At 48.7% G+C, this 14342-nt stretch overlaps 1 protein-coding gene across 2 annotated transcripts in view; it reads left to right on the top strand.

The window, feature by feature from the left end:
• The first annotated feature begins 98 nt into the window (after positions 1–98).
• Cep89 (centrosomal protein 89) overlaps positions 99–14342 on the top strand; it is a 40971-nt gene continuing 26727 nt past the window's right edge. For both annotated transcript variants that reach the window (XR_007588173.1, XM_050118954.1), the window contains exons 1-6: positions 99–293; positions 3177–3283; positions 5740–5898; positions 7777–7957; positions 11143–11263; positions 13502–13530. Coding sequence is in view for 1 of the 2 variants with exons in the window: in XM_050118954.1 (XP_049974911.1) it covers positions 255–293; positions 3177–3283; positions 5740–5898; positions 7777–7957; positions 11143–11263; positions 13502–13530 (636 nt within the window). In the remaining variant the exon portion in view is untranslated. The remainder of the gene's footprint in view (positions 294–3176; positions 3284–5739; positions 5899–7776; positions 7958–11142; positions 11264–13501; positions 13531–14342) is intronic.

Genomic DNA, 14342 nt, shown 5'->3' on the forward strand with positions numbered 1-14342 from the left:
TACAAGATTGACTTCTAGTATAACCAGTAATAGAACGGAAGACTCAGCTTGCCTCCTCATTGGCTGGAATTTGAATGACGCCTTGTAACGTTGTCAAGAGCAACGGGTGAGAGTAAAATTGACTTTGATTGGTCAAGACTCAGAACAGAGCCAATGGGAGGCATGGTTGTTGTGAAGTCTCTGGGTCCGCGGGAGCTGGGCTGTGCTCCTATTAGTCCCGGGCCGGGTACCGAAGCCCACATCCCACAATCAGGATGCTCCTCAGCTTCCGCAGGAACCGCCGGAGCCAGTTCGTGAGTAGGCCATGCTTTTTCAGGCCTGATGTGGGAGCGAGGCGGTGGCACTGCCCGAGAGCATTCAGTTCCAGAAGCCCTGACTTCGTGTTCCAAAGAATCCTTCATCTCCGGAGTCCGCCACGTCCAGGAATCACTGTCTCCCCGTCAGGATTCTCCCCTTGGCCGGGAGTTCACTCCCGTCTTACTTAAAACTGCTCCGTGGTCGGATATCCCCGCAGGGAACTCGTTCTTCCTTCCTTCCCGCACCACGTACTCGCCTTAGCAGGTCGATCGCATTTGCCCATCCTTAGGTCATGCCCACCCCGACCTCGGCCTCTGTCCATCTGGACTGCTTCGTAATCAGCTCTTTCCTAGGTTCTCTGTTTTCACCTCAGAGGTTTCCGAGGTTTGCTGTCTGCAGAGCAATGACGGGGACTTTTAAACCCGCAGATCTGATCCTGCCACTGCCGTTAGTAGACCTCCCTGTTCCCCGCCCCACCACACCCTCACTCTGGCATTTTCTGTTCCTGTGTCTGGTTGTGTCCTTCCAGATCTTCTTAAGACCACTGTGCCACCGTGTGCCATGCATTGTCTTCCTAGACTCATTCTCTGATCCCTTGCTGTGTTATTTTTCTGCTTCTGTTTGGTTTTGAAACAGGGTCTTAACTGTGTAGCTCAGGAAACTCCCCACAATCCTCTTGCCTCTGCCTCCGAGTTCTGAGATTTCGGTTTTATGCCATCACACGTGGCTTTCACTCATTTTTCTAGGATTTTGACTCCAGCAGTCCATGGGCACACACACCCTTCCCTCCCACTACAATCTGTTAATCATGCCAACTTGATTTTGTGGTGCTCGGGATCCTTTTCCTTTTAGGCTAGGAATAGTAAGTATAGCACACACCTTTAATCCCAGCACTCTGAAGCCAGGGGTAGACAGGCCTCTGTGAGTTCAAGGCCAGCCTGGTCTGTATAGTGAGTTCCAGACTAATCAAAGCTACACAGTGAGACCTTGTCTCAAGGGAGGGGGGAAAAGTAACTACTCCAGGCCCTTTTGGGGCACTTAGGCAAATATTCTGTCACTGAGCTACATCCTTATTGCAATAACCTTTTAAAAAGATGTATTTGTAATTATGTGTGTCTTTTTTTTTTTTTCCTTCCGAGGAAGGGTTTCTTTGTGTAGCCTTGGCTGTCCTGGAACTCACTCTGTAGTCCAGGCTGGTCTTGAACTCACAGAGATCTGCCTGTGAGTGCTGGGATTCAAGGCACGTGCCACCACCACCCGGCTTTGTGTGTCTTAAGTGTGAGTTTGTGCACTTGCGCGTGAGTGCCTATGGAAGCATTGGATTCCCTGGAGCTGCAGTTACATGATGTTGGTGTTGGGAACTGGACTCGGGTCCTCTGGAAGAGTGGTATATGCTCTTAACCGCTGGGCCATTTCTCCAGCCCCCAGAAATAACTGTAAATGATGCACCCATCCCTTCTGACCTCTTTCCTGGCGTCAGTCACCTACCACTAAGGTTCTGTCAGTTCTCTTGTTCGTATTGTCCCCTTTTCAGTGTAGAGGCAGTGATGATCCATTCGTCATAACTGTGATCCCGCCCCCCAGGGAAACACCTGAGTCTCCTGAAGGGCTGGAGAGATCACTCGGTGCTTAATAGCACTTGTTGCTTTGGCTTGGGTTCAACTTCCAGCCTCCATATGGTGGCTCACAACCCTCCGAAATGCCATTTCTAGGGGATCTGATGTCCTCTTCTGACTTCCACAGGCCCAAGCATGCATGTGATGTGCATACATATGAGTAGACAAACATTCATACAAATAAATAAATAAATAAACATTTTTTAAAAAAGACAAACAAACAAACAAACCCTGAATGAACCTTTCTCTCCTTGGGCCTTGATTTCCCTTGCCCCTTGCCATTTTGCATAGTTCTATGTTCTGTAACACCCGTGTGGGTGTTTTCTACTCTGTGCCCCCGAGGATGAAGACAGATCATCTTCGCTGTTGTCATGGCAGCCTGCCTCTAGCAGGTGCGAGTGAGTGGCTGGTGCTCAGAAAACATAGGCATGGCTCAGATGCTCAAAAGACACCCCTGCCCCCAGGTCCCTAAAGCGGAGCGGGGTTCCCTCTGACTTCCGTCATGTGTAAGGGCTCGCTTTCCTTACTGCGTATCTTCGAGATGAGCCTCCTGGAGTCAAGCTCCTATCAGACCTGAGTCAGTATGCTCCTTCTAGAGCTGCTCAGGGGTGGGAAGGCCTGGGTGACTTCACTGGGGACTGTCCTGTGCGTTGGAAGCCTGGAAGAGAACGGTCAGTGTGTTAGCAACTTTTCTTGTTGGCTATGCTGTGGGAGCAGAGGTTTAGTTTGGTTCCTGGTTTTGAGGGGTTATGGTTTGTCGTAGTGGGGAAGGTGTGGCAGTGGGTGACTCCTTGGAGGCAGGAGCATGGAGTGGGTGCTGCCTCACATCTGGGCAGACGAGGAAGCAAAGAAAAACCAGTGCTGTTGCTCAGCCTATGTCCCCTTTCTTCCGTCTGAGCCCCCTGTCCCATGAGTTGGTTCTCTTCATACCTAGGGTAGGTTATCCCATCTCTGTTAGTGCTCTCTGGAAAACAGAGACCCCCAAAGGTGTGCCTTGTCCTGCACCCCGTGTTGACTAACCCAGCCACACCGGCCCTTGAAGTCAGTCAGGAAAGCTGTGGTGAGGGGGAGAACGAGAGGGCTGCCTCAGTGGGCCGCGTGGTGCTGTGCCCTGCTGTGGGCACTGCCTTGAGGAATGGCAGTTGGGAAGGACAGGGGACAGGACTGGATCCCTGGTGTGGCCTCAGCTTGGGAGGTGGAGGTGGGGCGGGACCCAGTTGATTTCCTCCTCCCAGAGATCTGCCTTGGGTTTCATTTGTGCAGAATCACATCATCCATGGCTTCCTCCCAGCAGCCAGCATTGCTCCGAAGCCAGCTGTGCCACGCACACCTCCTCCCCGAAGCCCCAGGCCGTCTCCAGAGAGACCCAGGTAGGTCTCAAGACCATCAAGTACTGAACCCTGGCCAACGGGTCACAAGTAGAGGGGCTAGAATCATACCCTTGGCAATATTTACCGCTGTTCCATGGTACGTAATCCAGCTTCTCCAAGGAATGATGGACGTACTGGGGGGTCTGTGTCCTCCAGTGTAGGATCTCAGATTTCATGATTGGGTGCAGTTGGTGCTTATTAAACAGAGAGCACCGAGTTTAAGTCAATCCTTCCTTCCTCCTCCTCTCCCTTCCTTCTTTCTGCAGGGAACGGAAGCCAGGGCCTTGCCTGTGCTCTGCGTCTCGGCCATGTGTTCATCAGGTTAATGGTGCTTTCAGGAGAACTATGCAAAAACGTCTTTCTTTCTAGGTTCTCTTCTGCCTCGTGTTTGTTTGTTGTTTTTCAAGGTGTTTTGTCTTTGTAGCCCTGGCTGCTCCGGTACTCGCTCTGTAGACCAGGCTGGCCGCAAACTCAGAGATCTACCTTGGTCTGCCTCCAGAGTGCTGGGATTAAAGGCATGTGCCACCACCTCTGGCTGCAACAATTTCGCCTCTTAAAAGAACCACTTTGTGTTAAAAGAAGGAACATGTTTCCTGCCCGGAACTGGTGTTCCTCATCTCCTTGTGCTCTGTGTACCAGACAGCCAACTCCCTTCCCATTCCTGGGACCACTGCGTGTGTCTGTCAAGATTTTAGACACTAGGACTCTTTAGACTTGTTTTTTTTTTTTTTTTAAATAGGGTCTTGTAGCCCAGGTTGACTTTGCATTCAAAGCCATTCTCCAGTTTCAGCCTCCTAAGAGCTGAGTTTATAAGTGTGAGCCACCATGCCTAGCTAGTCTGATTTTTTTTTAAATTGTTGCTGTTCTTTAAAATTTTTAAATTTAACCAGGGAGTGGTGCTGCACGCCTTTAATCCTAACAGTCACGAGGCAGAGACAAGCGGATCTCTGTGAGTTCGAGGCCAGCTTGGTCTACAGAGCCAGTTCCAGGACAGGCTCCAAAGCTACAGAGAAACCCTGTCTTGAAAAACAAAACAAAACAAACAAACAAACAAACAAAAACCCAAATTTAAATTGTGTGTATATACCTGTGCCTTTGTGTGTGTGTACTTGGATGCGGGTACTATTGGATCCAGTCCCTTGCAGCTGGTGCTATGGGTGGTTGTGAACCACCCAGCGTGGGTGCTGGGAACCAAACTCAGGTCCTCTGCAAGAGCAGTGCGTGCTCTTTCACCTCTGAGTCCACATCTAGTCTGTTTTTAAGCCATAGAATACAATGGTTGAGTTATTAACTGTTAGTAAGAAATAATTGCACTCCAGGGGCCACTCTGTTTGGTCTTCTTTGGTACTGTTTGTTCTGTGCCTTTGATTAGAAGGTAAACTCTGAAGGGCTGGGCACAGGACTTGCTGAGTCAGCATTTTCCCCGCATACACGAGCTCGTTCCTGGATTCTGGCCCTAACACTGGAGTAGGAACAACCTCTGCGGTGTTCTGGTGTTTGATATTTCCTGCAGCACTAACACGGATAGCCGTTATTAGTGAGCACTCTGTGCCTCTGTCATCTTCTGGGTAACGCTGTGAGAGGGCCTTGTGTGCCTCTATATTTGGGGTCAGCTGTGAGGCTCAGGTGTTATCACTGGCTTCAAATGTCAGGGCAGCAGGCCCACCCACTACAGAGGTGGTCTGTGCAGCTCATCAGTGTTTGTGCTGTGTCATTGAGACTTAAGGGTTTATGCAGCCTGGGCAGTAGCTAGAGAGTTAGCTTCCCATTCATTTGTCAGCAAGGCAAAGAGATTGCTTTGTAGTAAGCATGTTGTGAGCTCGTTATTGGTCTGATAACCAATGTAAGATCTCTCATGGAATCAGAAGCTTGCCTTTTTGCTGGGTGGCTGGCCAGCTAGCACTGGAAATACAGACATGTGTTTTAATGGATGGGTCTTTTCATCATTACAAGTCATGTGTGTATGTGTTTATTTACATTTATATATATACTTAAAGTCAGGATCTAACTTTTAACCCCGGCTTATCAGGAACTTGCCACGTAAACCAGGCTGGCCCCCAACTCACAAAGATCCACTTGCCTCTGCCTCCCAAGTTCTGAAATAAAAAAATGTGTGTCACCACACCTGGCGTAAGTCTTCCTTTATCTCATTCTGTTCTTTCATTTTAATAGAAAAACTGTTTGAATATAGGCTTTGCATGTTCAACTGTGTGGATTGACAACCTGGTGTGGTCACATCAGTTAATTGCTCTAAGAATGGATGGCATAAATTGGATTCCTGAGGTCAGTGGGGATACCGATAGGCTATCATGGGTGTCAACGAGATGGGCTATCCTGGGCTGTGAGCGAGCTGTCAGCGGCTAATCAGTCGCTGCAGTGGGTTAACCTGGTCAGCTCAGCCTGCAGCTTGAATGTCTGTCCGTTCCTCAGTGCCTCTGGGATGTTTCTGTTCACAGGTCTGCTCTAGCTGCGGTCATCCTGACGACCACGTTGACTGGACAGACGGTTGCCATTCCCCAGCCTCGCCAGAGGTCCCTGTCTGAGAGCGACGCCTCCTACGTTGAAAAGGACAGCATCATCGAGCCCTATGCCACCACCTCAGAGCTAAGGCTTCGGTAGGGACATGGTATAGCTATTGTCCTCTCGTGGTAGCAGAGGGCAGCTCCAGGACCATGTGGTGATATGGTCACCAGGCTTTTGTCACTTGTGTCCAGGAGGGACACAATTGTTCTTTTATATATATATATTTATTTTTATTTTATTTATTTATTTATTTATTTTTGAGACAAGGCCTTCCTGTATGGACTAGTATTTCCCAGGCAGGCAGGACTACATCAGGGTGCCATGGGATTTTACATTTCCATCTTGACTCTAGCCAGTCCCAGTGGCTCTAGAAGCTGGGGTGGGGGGCCTGACCTGGCCATCGTAGCTGGACCAGTATCAAAATGAAATCTTTGACCCCATTTTGAAAACGCTCTGGCTAGATTGAGCTAAAAATATGGACATGATCATAAAGTTCACCGGAAGGAGAAAGGATATAAAATTATCAAAGGACAGAACTGGGTTAGCTCTGCCGTATCTTAAAGCAGGTGCTAAAGCAGCAAGAGTAGCATAGGGTCACTCGATCAGAGCAGAGGTGAGAGGCGGCCCTGACAGATAGGGAGAAGGACTTCAGTACCTCCACTAGCGTGGGTTCCAAACCACGCTACACCCCGGTCAGCACAAGCCACACCCCGGTCAGTCCCTTGGGCATGAAAGGATTGTTCCAGATGGTCATCTGTGTTGAGACAGAGACCGTGAACTTGAGTGCCCGTCTGCTGCCGTGTACTTCTAAACTAGGAATTTAGAAGGTGAAATAAAGGCGGGGTGGGGGCAAGGGACCTGGAAACTGTGGTTCACATCTGTAATCTTAGCATTTGAGAGATGGAAGTTCAGGGCCATCCTTGGCTGTGTAGTAAATTTCAGGCCAGCTTAGACTATGTGAGATCCTGTTTAAAACAAAACAAAAGAAAAAACAACAAGAGTCATTATTTTCCAGTTCTAGGGGATCAGTCCTATGTCTTTCTACATGCTAGGCAAAAGCTGCCCCACCGAGCTGTGCCCCCAGCCAAAAGTCTCCTTCTTTTAATCATCCATATGTTAAAAAGTATACATACTCAAAACAAAATTAATAGAACAGGGTAAATACTTACAGTAAACATGAAAGCCAGTTTGTTTTGTTTTTGTTTTCAAGACAGGGAATTCTCTGTGTAGCCCTGTCTGCCCTGGAACTCACTCTGTAGACCAGGCTGGCCTCAAATTCACAGAGGTCCACCTGCCTCTGCCTCTCGAGTGCAGGGATTAAATTAAAGGCATGCGCCACTACAGCCTGGCTGAAAACAGGGTTTTAATTTTAGTAGATAAAGCTGTTTCAAATTGGACACACTAGAAGCAAACAAAGACAATTGACGGCTCAGGTAATTACGGGAAATTGTTCGATTTCAGTAAGAAACACATGCACACACACAAGCATGCATGCATGCAAGCACATACTCACTGGGACACAGACACACAAAGGACACATGCACAGATTGAGCTGTTTAAACCGTGTGGATAAGAAAACTGCTTCTACATGGTTCGGGGTTCAGGAAGTGATTTGTCGCATTATTTGTTCACGCCGGGCGCAGCAACGTACCACACCATGGTTTACTTTCTAGAACTAATCCTTGCTGCATCTCAGGGTTGTGTTCATCACAGTGAAAATCAGAGGGAAGCCAGGCGGTGGTGGGCATGCCTCTAATCCCAGCACTTGGAGGCAGATGCAGGCAGATCTCTGTGAGTTCTAGGTTAGCCTGGTCTACAAGTGTTAGTTCCAGGATGGGCTCCAAAGCTACAGAGAAACCCTGTCTCGAAAAACAAAACAACAACAACAACAACAAAAAATGTGATTCAATATCAGCGTCAGGTGCTGAACTGCTTCTTTGCTTATTTTATTTGTTAATGACCTAACACAGGCAAGGCTGGCAGAATGCCCCAGAACGAACCTCCTTGCCGTCCTTGGAGACTGTAGACCACGGGGAGGATGGGGATGCCGAAACGCATGTGTCAACCAGCTTCAGGGAGTCAGAGTCCAGCACCTGGAAGGATGTGGGAGATGGCAGAGATGCCACATACGCTGTGCCTCACCGGAATCAGGTGACATCACCTTCCCCAGCCGCATCCCAGTGTTACCTCCGCATCAGCACGTTCTGTGCTGCTCCCATTGCTTCCGATGTCCCGCCCCTTTGTTCTCCTAAGTGCTCAGCCTTGCGTCTATCTGTATGGAGAAAATTTAAACCTTTTTTGGTTTATCCTTGAAGTCAAGTGCTTCAAAAGCAAAGATCTTTGTGGGGCTTTGTGGGATTCTTTTTTGCTATGTATGAATGTGTGGTATGCTTGTGTGTGTATGTGTGTGTGTAGTATGCTTGCGTATGTATACATGTGTAGTGTGTTTGAGTGTGTGTGTGTGGTGTGCTTATGTGTGTGTATGGTGTGCCGCTTGCATGTGTGTGTGCTTGTATGTGTGTGCTTTTGTTGTTTGTTTTATTGAGTTGTTTTTTTACTTTGTAATGGTGGCTGTCCTGGAACTAGTTCTGTAGATCAGGCTGGCCTCAAACTCACAGAGATCCACCTGCCTCAGCCTCCCAAGTGCTGGGATTAAAGGCGTGCGCCACCTCAATTGGCCTCTTACATTTTCTTGTCCAGATTTTGNACTCACAGAGATCCACCTGCCTCAGCCTCCCAAGTGCTGGGATTAAAGGCGTGCGCCACCTCAATTGGCCTCTTACATTTTCTTGTCCAGATTTTGCCCAAGGTGACTCCCCGTCATGGCATTGCACACATGACCGCATGCTGCATTTGGGGAGGCTTGTGTTCACGTGACTGACATGAGAAGAGCTGTTGGGAGATTTGCATGTATTTGTTATGGTCGCTTAGTCCCAAGCTTTCTTTTGCTTCCTCAGGCTTTCTGCTCTTGCTTTCTTTCCTGAGTGTCGGACTTCTAACATTACACATTCATTTCTAACTTTTCCAACTCAATGTGCCTGGAGCCGTAGGACATATTCCTTTGAATGACTATTGCTAATCTATATGATTTTGAAATCATGTCTAAATATGCATTTCCCCCTAATAACTTTTTTAGATTAATCATCTTATGTGTCTGAGTCCTTGGCCTTAGTGTTCACCACATGCACGCCTGATGCCCAGGGAGGTCAGAAGAGGGCGTCAGATCCTCTGGAACTGGAGTTACAGATGGTTGTCAGACACAATGTGGGTGCTGGGAACTGAACCCAGGTCCTCTGCAAGAGCAGCCAGTGCTCTAACCTGCTGACCCACCTTTGCAGCCCTCCCCAGTATCTTTTTGACTGACAGTCCTCATCCTTCCTTTTTTGTGACCAATTTCTTTCCAGTAAAATTTTTAAAATTTATTATTATGTGCATATGTGTGTGTGTCTGTGCGTGTGTGTGTGTATATATCTGTGCATGTGTTGTGTGTCTGTGCGTGTGTGTATCTGTGCATGTGTTTGTGTTGGTGCGTGTGTGTGTGTGTGTGTGTGTGTGTGTGTGTGTGTGTATGTCAACCAGACACCTGTGTGGGGTCAGTTCTCCTTCCACCTTTAGGAGAGTCCCAGGGATTGAGCTTGGGTCACCAGGCTTGCCGCAAATGCCCACTGTGCCATTTCCACTGTGTCTTCCCCCAGCCTTGCCATTGTCCATTTTTCTTTCTTTCTTTCTTTCTTTCTTTCTTTCTTTCTTTCTTTCTTTCTTTCTCTCTCTCTCTCTCTCTCTCTCTCTCTCTCTCTCTCTTTCTTTCTTTCTTTCTTGGAGTTCATATGACTTTTGGGGAAAACAATGACTATATATTACATTTTCTTTCCTTTTTAAAATAAAGATTTACTTACTTCCTCTTCTATAGCGTTGGTTTGCCTATATATATGTCTGCACACCATATACAGGCTGTGCCTAAAAAGGAAGAGTTCTTTGGATCCCTATCACGGGTTACAGATGGCCGTGAGCCACCGTGTGGGTACTGAGAATCAAATCTGGGTCCTCAGGAGGAGCACCCAGTGCTCTCAACTGCTGAGCCTCTCCCCCAGCTCCTCATTCCATTTTCTCAGTCTCAGCCTCTCCTGTCTCTGTTCAGATGTCCCCAGTAACTTTCCCTCCATAGGCACACTCTTGTCATTCCTGATGCTGAGAGTGGTTTCCACTTTTATTCCCTTAATAGTGCGGAAGGAAGCATGCACTGACGCGTTCTCTGCTGTGCATGTGTGTCTGCATCCCATGAGTGTGTGGGGCACGATGTGTGTGCTGTCAGAGGTGTGTATGTGATCGTCGTAGAACTGGCAGATACTGCCAGACAGTCTCCCGTGTAGGGTGTTGTAATTGGTGCCATTGGCATTTTCTTATCAATTCCACACTCCAGTCCAGTGAGTAGTTTGATGTGTCCTTCACAGCTGGGAGTTTCTCCTTCTCTGAGCTAACCAGTACGTTAGGAGCTCTGTTGACCACTCCCCCTGAACCAGGCCACCTTAGAAGCCATGTGCCCAGAGCCTGTAGCTCCAGTGACCTTAGCTCTTGGCTTTTAGATCCATTCCTATGATCACCTTGCTGGTGGCTCCTCCCAACGTCCTGCCAGCCACAGGGGCATCCTTCCCATGGCCTCCAGCACAGCACAGCTGGGCCACACTGATCCCAAGCATGTGTCTGAGTGCACCTGAAGGGCTGGGTCCTAGTGTGCCCACAAGGCGGCGGGCTTTACTGCTCCTCCTCTTGGCCAGCTGCCCTGAGGCCCTGCCCTCCACAGCCCCGCCAGTGGGAATGCCTCTAAGGGATGCTTCGTCACCCGCCACCATGTGCGGTTCTATATGAGGTCATCAGACAGTGGAGCGGCAATCCCATTTCGTCAGGAAGCGACATTGACTGTGGTGTCACACAGTGATCCTGATGGACAGCCCTAGACATTGGCCCAGTGAAGTTTCTCCCAGGATGTCCAGCACTTCTTGTCACACGTGGGCTTTTATAACACAGCACTTGGGCTGGGTGCCATCCCATTGGGTGCTGTCCCTTTCCTGAGCTGGTGGTCCCTGCAGGAATGTGGAATGAAGCCACCTAGGAAGTACAGGATATGAAGGTCCCCACAGCCTAAATATATCTTACATGCCATCGACTTTTTGGCAAGCTTTTTCTAAGGGTCTGTGCACCGGCAGGTGCAGCCCTGTTCAGTGTGGCGGCCCTGGTGTGGCAGCTGTGAGGGTGTATAGTGTGGGACAGATGAATGGCTAGGAGGATGGATACAGCTGACATGCACCATGTGTTTGTTCCTCTCTCGTAACCAAAAGGTGCTGCCGTCACAAAAGATGGCGAGAGACAATGCTGCTTCTGAGCAGGATGGGCTCTCCTCCTCCTCCTCCTCCTCCTCCTCCTCCGCTGCTGCCTCTCCACAGCACCCTCAACACAAAGGTAAGGACAGAATTAAATGTGAGGGCAGTTTCGGTTACCAGTTCCTGTGTCGTCACACCTCCATACTGTGGCTCTGATTCTAGCCAGAAAAGTCCTTGCAGTTTATTCTCTCTCTGAGTGAGTGATTGCCCGGGTGCAAGGTCGCCTTGACCATATCAGATGCCCACTTAGAGCCCTTGTTGTCCGCTTTGACTGGGGCAGAGGATGCCCAGCTCAGGCCCTGGCTGTATATGTGAGATCTGAGAAGCCTTGAATTAGAAGACAGCAGTTAGGTGTGGAGGCGGGGCCGGGGTGGGGGTGGGGGTCGAGCTCAGCCTGGCTGCATAGTGTCGCCCTGTCCCGGACAGAACAGCCAAAGCTGTGTCCAGCTGGGGTTCTTCTGAGACAGACAGAAGGAAATGGGAAACAAGCCCGTCCACAGAGCCAGGTGAACCTCCTGTGTAAGACATTTCCGCCAAAGTGAACTTGAGATGAAGGAAATTGTGTTTTAATTCGTCATTCCATTGGTTTTTGGAAAAGTTTATGCCTAAGGAAAAATAGAGATCCTTTTCCCTCTGAGTAAGTACAGGAATTGCCCTGGAAGCTTCTCTCTGTGCTCATTTTGGGCATGCGATAAAGCAGAAGGCATATGAGCCCCTGCCCCTCCCCAGCATCTGGAACCACTGGGCTTCTAGCTCTAGCCAGAACCTTCTGTCTCTAATCTCCAGCTTTAATTGGGAAGGGCGGAAAGATCTGAGGCAATATTTTAGGACACCAAATCCAGACCAACTGAAAAACCAACTGAAAAATGTCCCTAACTCTAGATGTTGCTGGGAGTGTCTCCGCAGACTCTGGGATCCATCCCATGCACTGAAACAAAACAAGCAAGCAAACAAAAAGAGCCTTTTTTCTTATTATAGTTCTTTAGCCATTTGCTCATCATAAATGTCTTTAGGGGCCAGCAAGATGGCTCAGTGGTTAAAGGCAGTTGCATGAGGATTTGAGAGCGTGTATACACACATGTACACACACACACACACAAGCACACACATATGCATAAATAAATGTAATAATAAAAAATTCAACACTGCTCATGTGGCAGAGATGGCATCTGTGGTCTCATCCCCTCATGTTTAAGCTGTAAAGGAGGTGGCCAGCGTGCCAGGGCAGGTAACTCAGTGACACAAAGACCAGAAGGAGGGTAGTGGCCCCTGCCAGTAGAGAAAGTTGCCGGGAGACAAAGCTGTACTCGGAGACAGGGCTGGATGTCGCCATGTGCCAGACGCACACAGGTGGTCTGGGCTGTCCCATGACATTTGACTGAAACAACTGGTTCAAAACCATTGCTAACGGAGCTGGGGCTGCAACCCAGTTGGTAGATGCCTGCCTAGGATGTATGATGCCCTGAGTTAGCGCCGTGTGCTTCCCAGATGCACCTGGAATCCCAGCATCTGGGAAGTGGAGGCAAGACTGGAATCGAGGGTCATCTTTGGCTCTGTCGAGTGTTCAGAGTCAGCCTGGGCTACGTGAGACCCCATCTTAAAAATAACAGAACTGCCAGGAATTTTATCGAGTTGGGAAGTAGATTTAAAATGCCATGCGCATTAAAGCTTCTTAGCTTATTTTCTGATCCTGTAAAGGGTTCATTTTGTTGTTGTTTGCTGTTTTTCACAGAGTTCGCGGTTCAGTACCTTATTTATCCTCTTCAGATCCCTGGTAGGAAGTTAGGAGCAGCCTAGGTTCCCAGCTTGCCCCTAGAGAAAACTGCCAGCCAGGTGGGTGGAGGTCGTCCCTCTTCCTAGGGTACCACGGTTACCACCCAACGAGGGACAGATCTGTTTCCATCTGCATCGCCGAGGTAGTTTGCTGTTTTTATGACTTAATTTGTGTGCTTCTGTAGCTGTGAGGAGCAGAGTGGAGTCAAGCGTTGGCTGTCTTTGGCTGGCAGGAGAAAACCATGACTGGGGAGGTAGGGAAGGTCACTGTGGGAGGCTTAGGGTCTTAACTCCCTGAGGGGTTTGACTGTGGTTCTGAGACCAGGGGAGCCACTGCAGGAATTAAGGAATGAAGAGGGCAGAGAGATAGCCCAGTCAAGGTCAGGCCCCTGCCTTGTCCTGGGACCTGCTCACCACGAACTTGTGGGGACCTTGTTCTATGCTTGTGGACAAGGTGAGTAGCTAGGTTTATGAGTATACTCTTCTAGTGTGTCAAATTTTTTTTTTGGCTTCTAAAACTTTCTATTTTTTCTTTTTAAATCAGATGGTAAATGCTCTGTTCTGAACCTAGAGGTAAGCTTATTTTTCAAGAATTCCTACTTTAAAAAATTAGACCTTGTGCTATCATTTGTCATATATATGTGTATGTATATATATAATATTTGTCATATATATATATATATATATAATATTTAACTATGTGACTTCTGTCCCTAACTCTGTGCTGTGATTCCATTTCCTGATTTGTACATGTTCAATTCCGTTTGTGTCCTTGGATAGAAACCAACTTAATCCTGGTGCATGGTCTTTTCTTTCGTCGTAATAACACGCTGTGTGAGAAGATCTTGTAAGAACTCTTCCCTGCTGCGTGCTTCATTGGCTAACCCCTCTGTGGGGAGGTTTCAGAGGGGACTGGCTCAGGAGGGACGCTTGAGATGGAGTGGGGGAGAGTAAGGGGCTGAGTAGAAACGCTAATGCCATGGACAGACAGACAGGGATAACGGAGCTCCAAGGAGGGTTCAGGCCTAAGCACAAGAGAAAGACAGCAAAAGTGGGGTCTCCTTTTTAAGGCAGTCTAAGGATGGGGGAGGGGCCAAAGCACAAACCTGCAGCCAGGCTCTCTCATCCCCGGGCAGGAGGCAGGGAATGGAGTGGGTAGTGGTCATACCCACTTGGATGTAAACTCACTTCCCAGGTGAGAAATCCTGGCCCTAGGGTGCTGCTAGGGACTTGGGTAGACAGTGTCTCTGTAGGGTCCCTGTAAGTATGTGTGAGAGTGGGCTGCTGCGGAGCCTGGATTTTAACATCACATCGTGTTAAACACACACACACTCGGGCACACTGATATTTTGAGGTACTTGGGCTTGAACCAAGTGCCCTGTGCT

Source organism: Alexandromys fortis, unplaced genomic scaffold (genome assembly GCF_014885135.2).
Source record: "Alexandromys fortis isolate MF-2015 unplaced genomic scaffold, M_Fortis_MF-2015_v1.1 scaffold_140, whole genome shotgun sequence".
NCBI classification, from domain to species: Eukaryota; Metazoa; Chordata; class Mammalia; order Rodentia; family Cricetidae; genus Alexandromys; species Alexandromys fortis.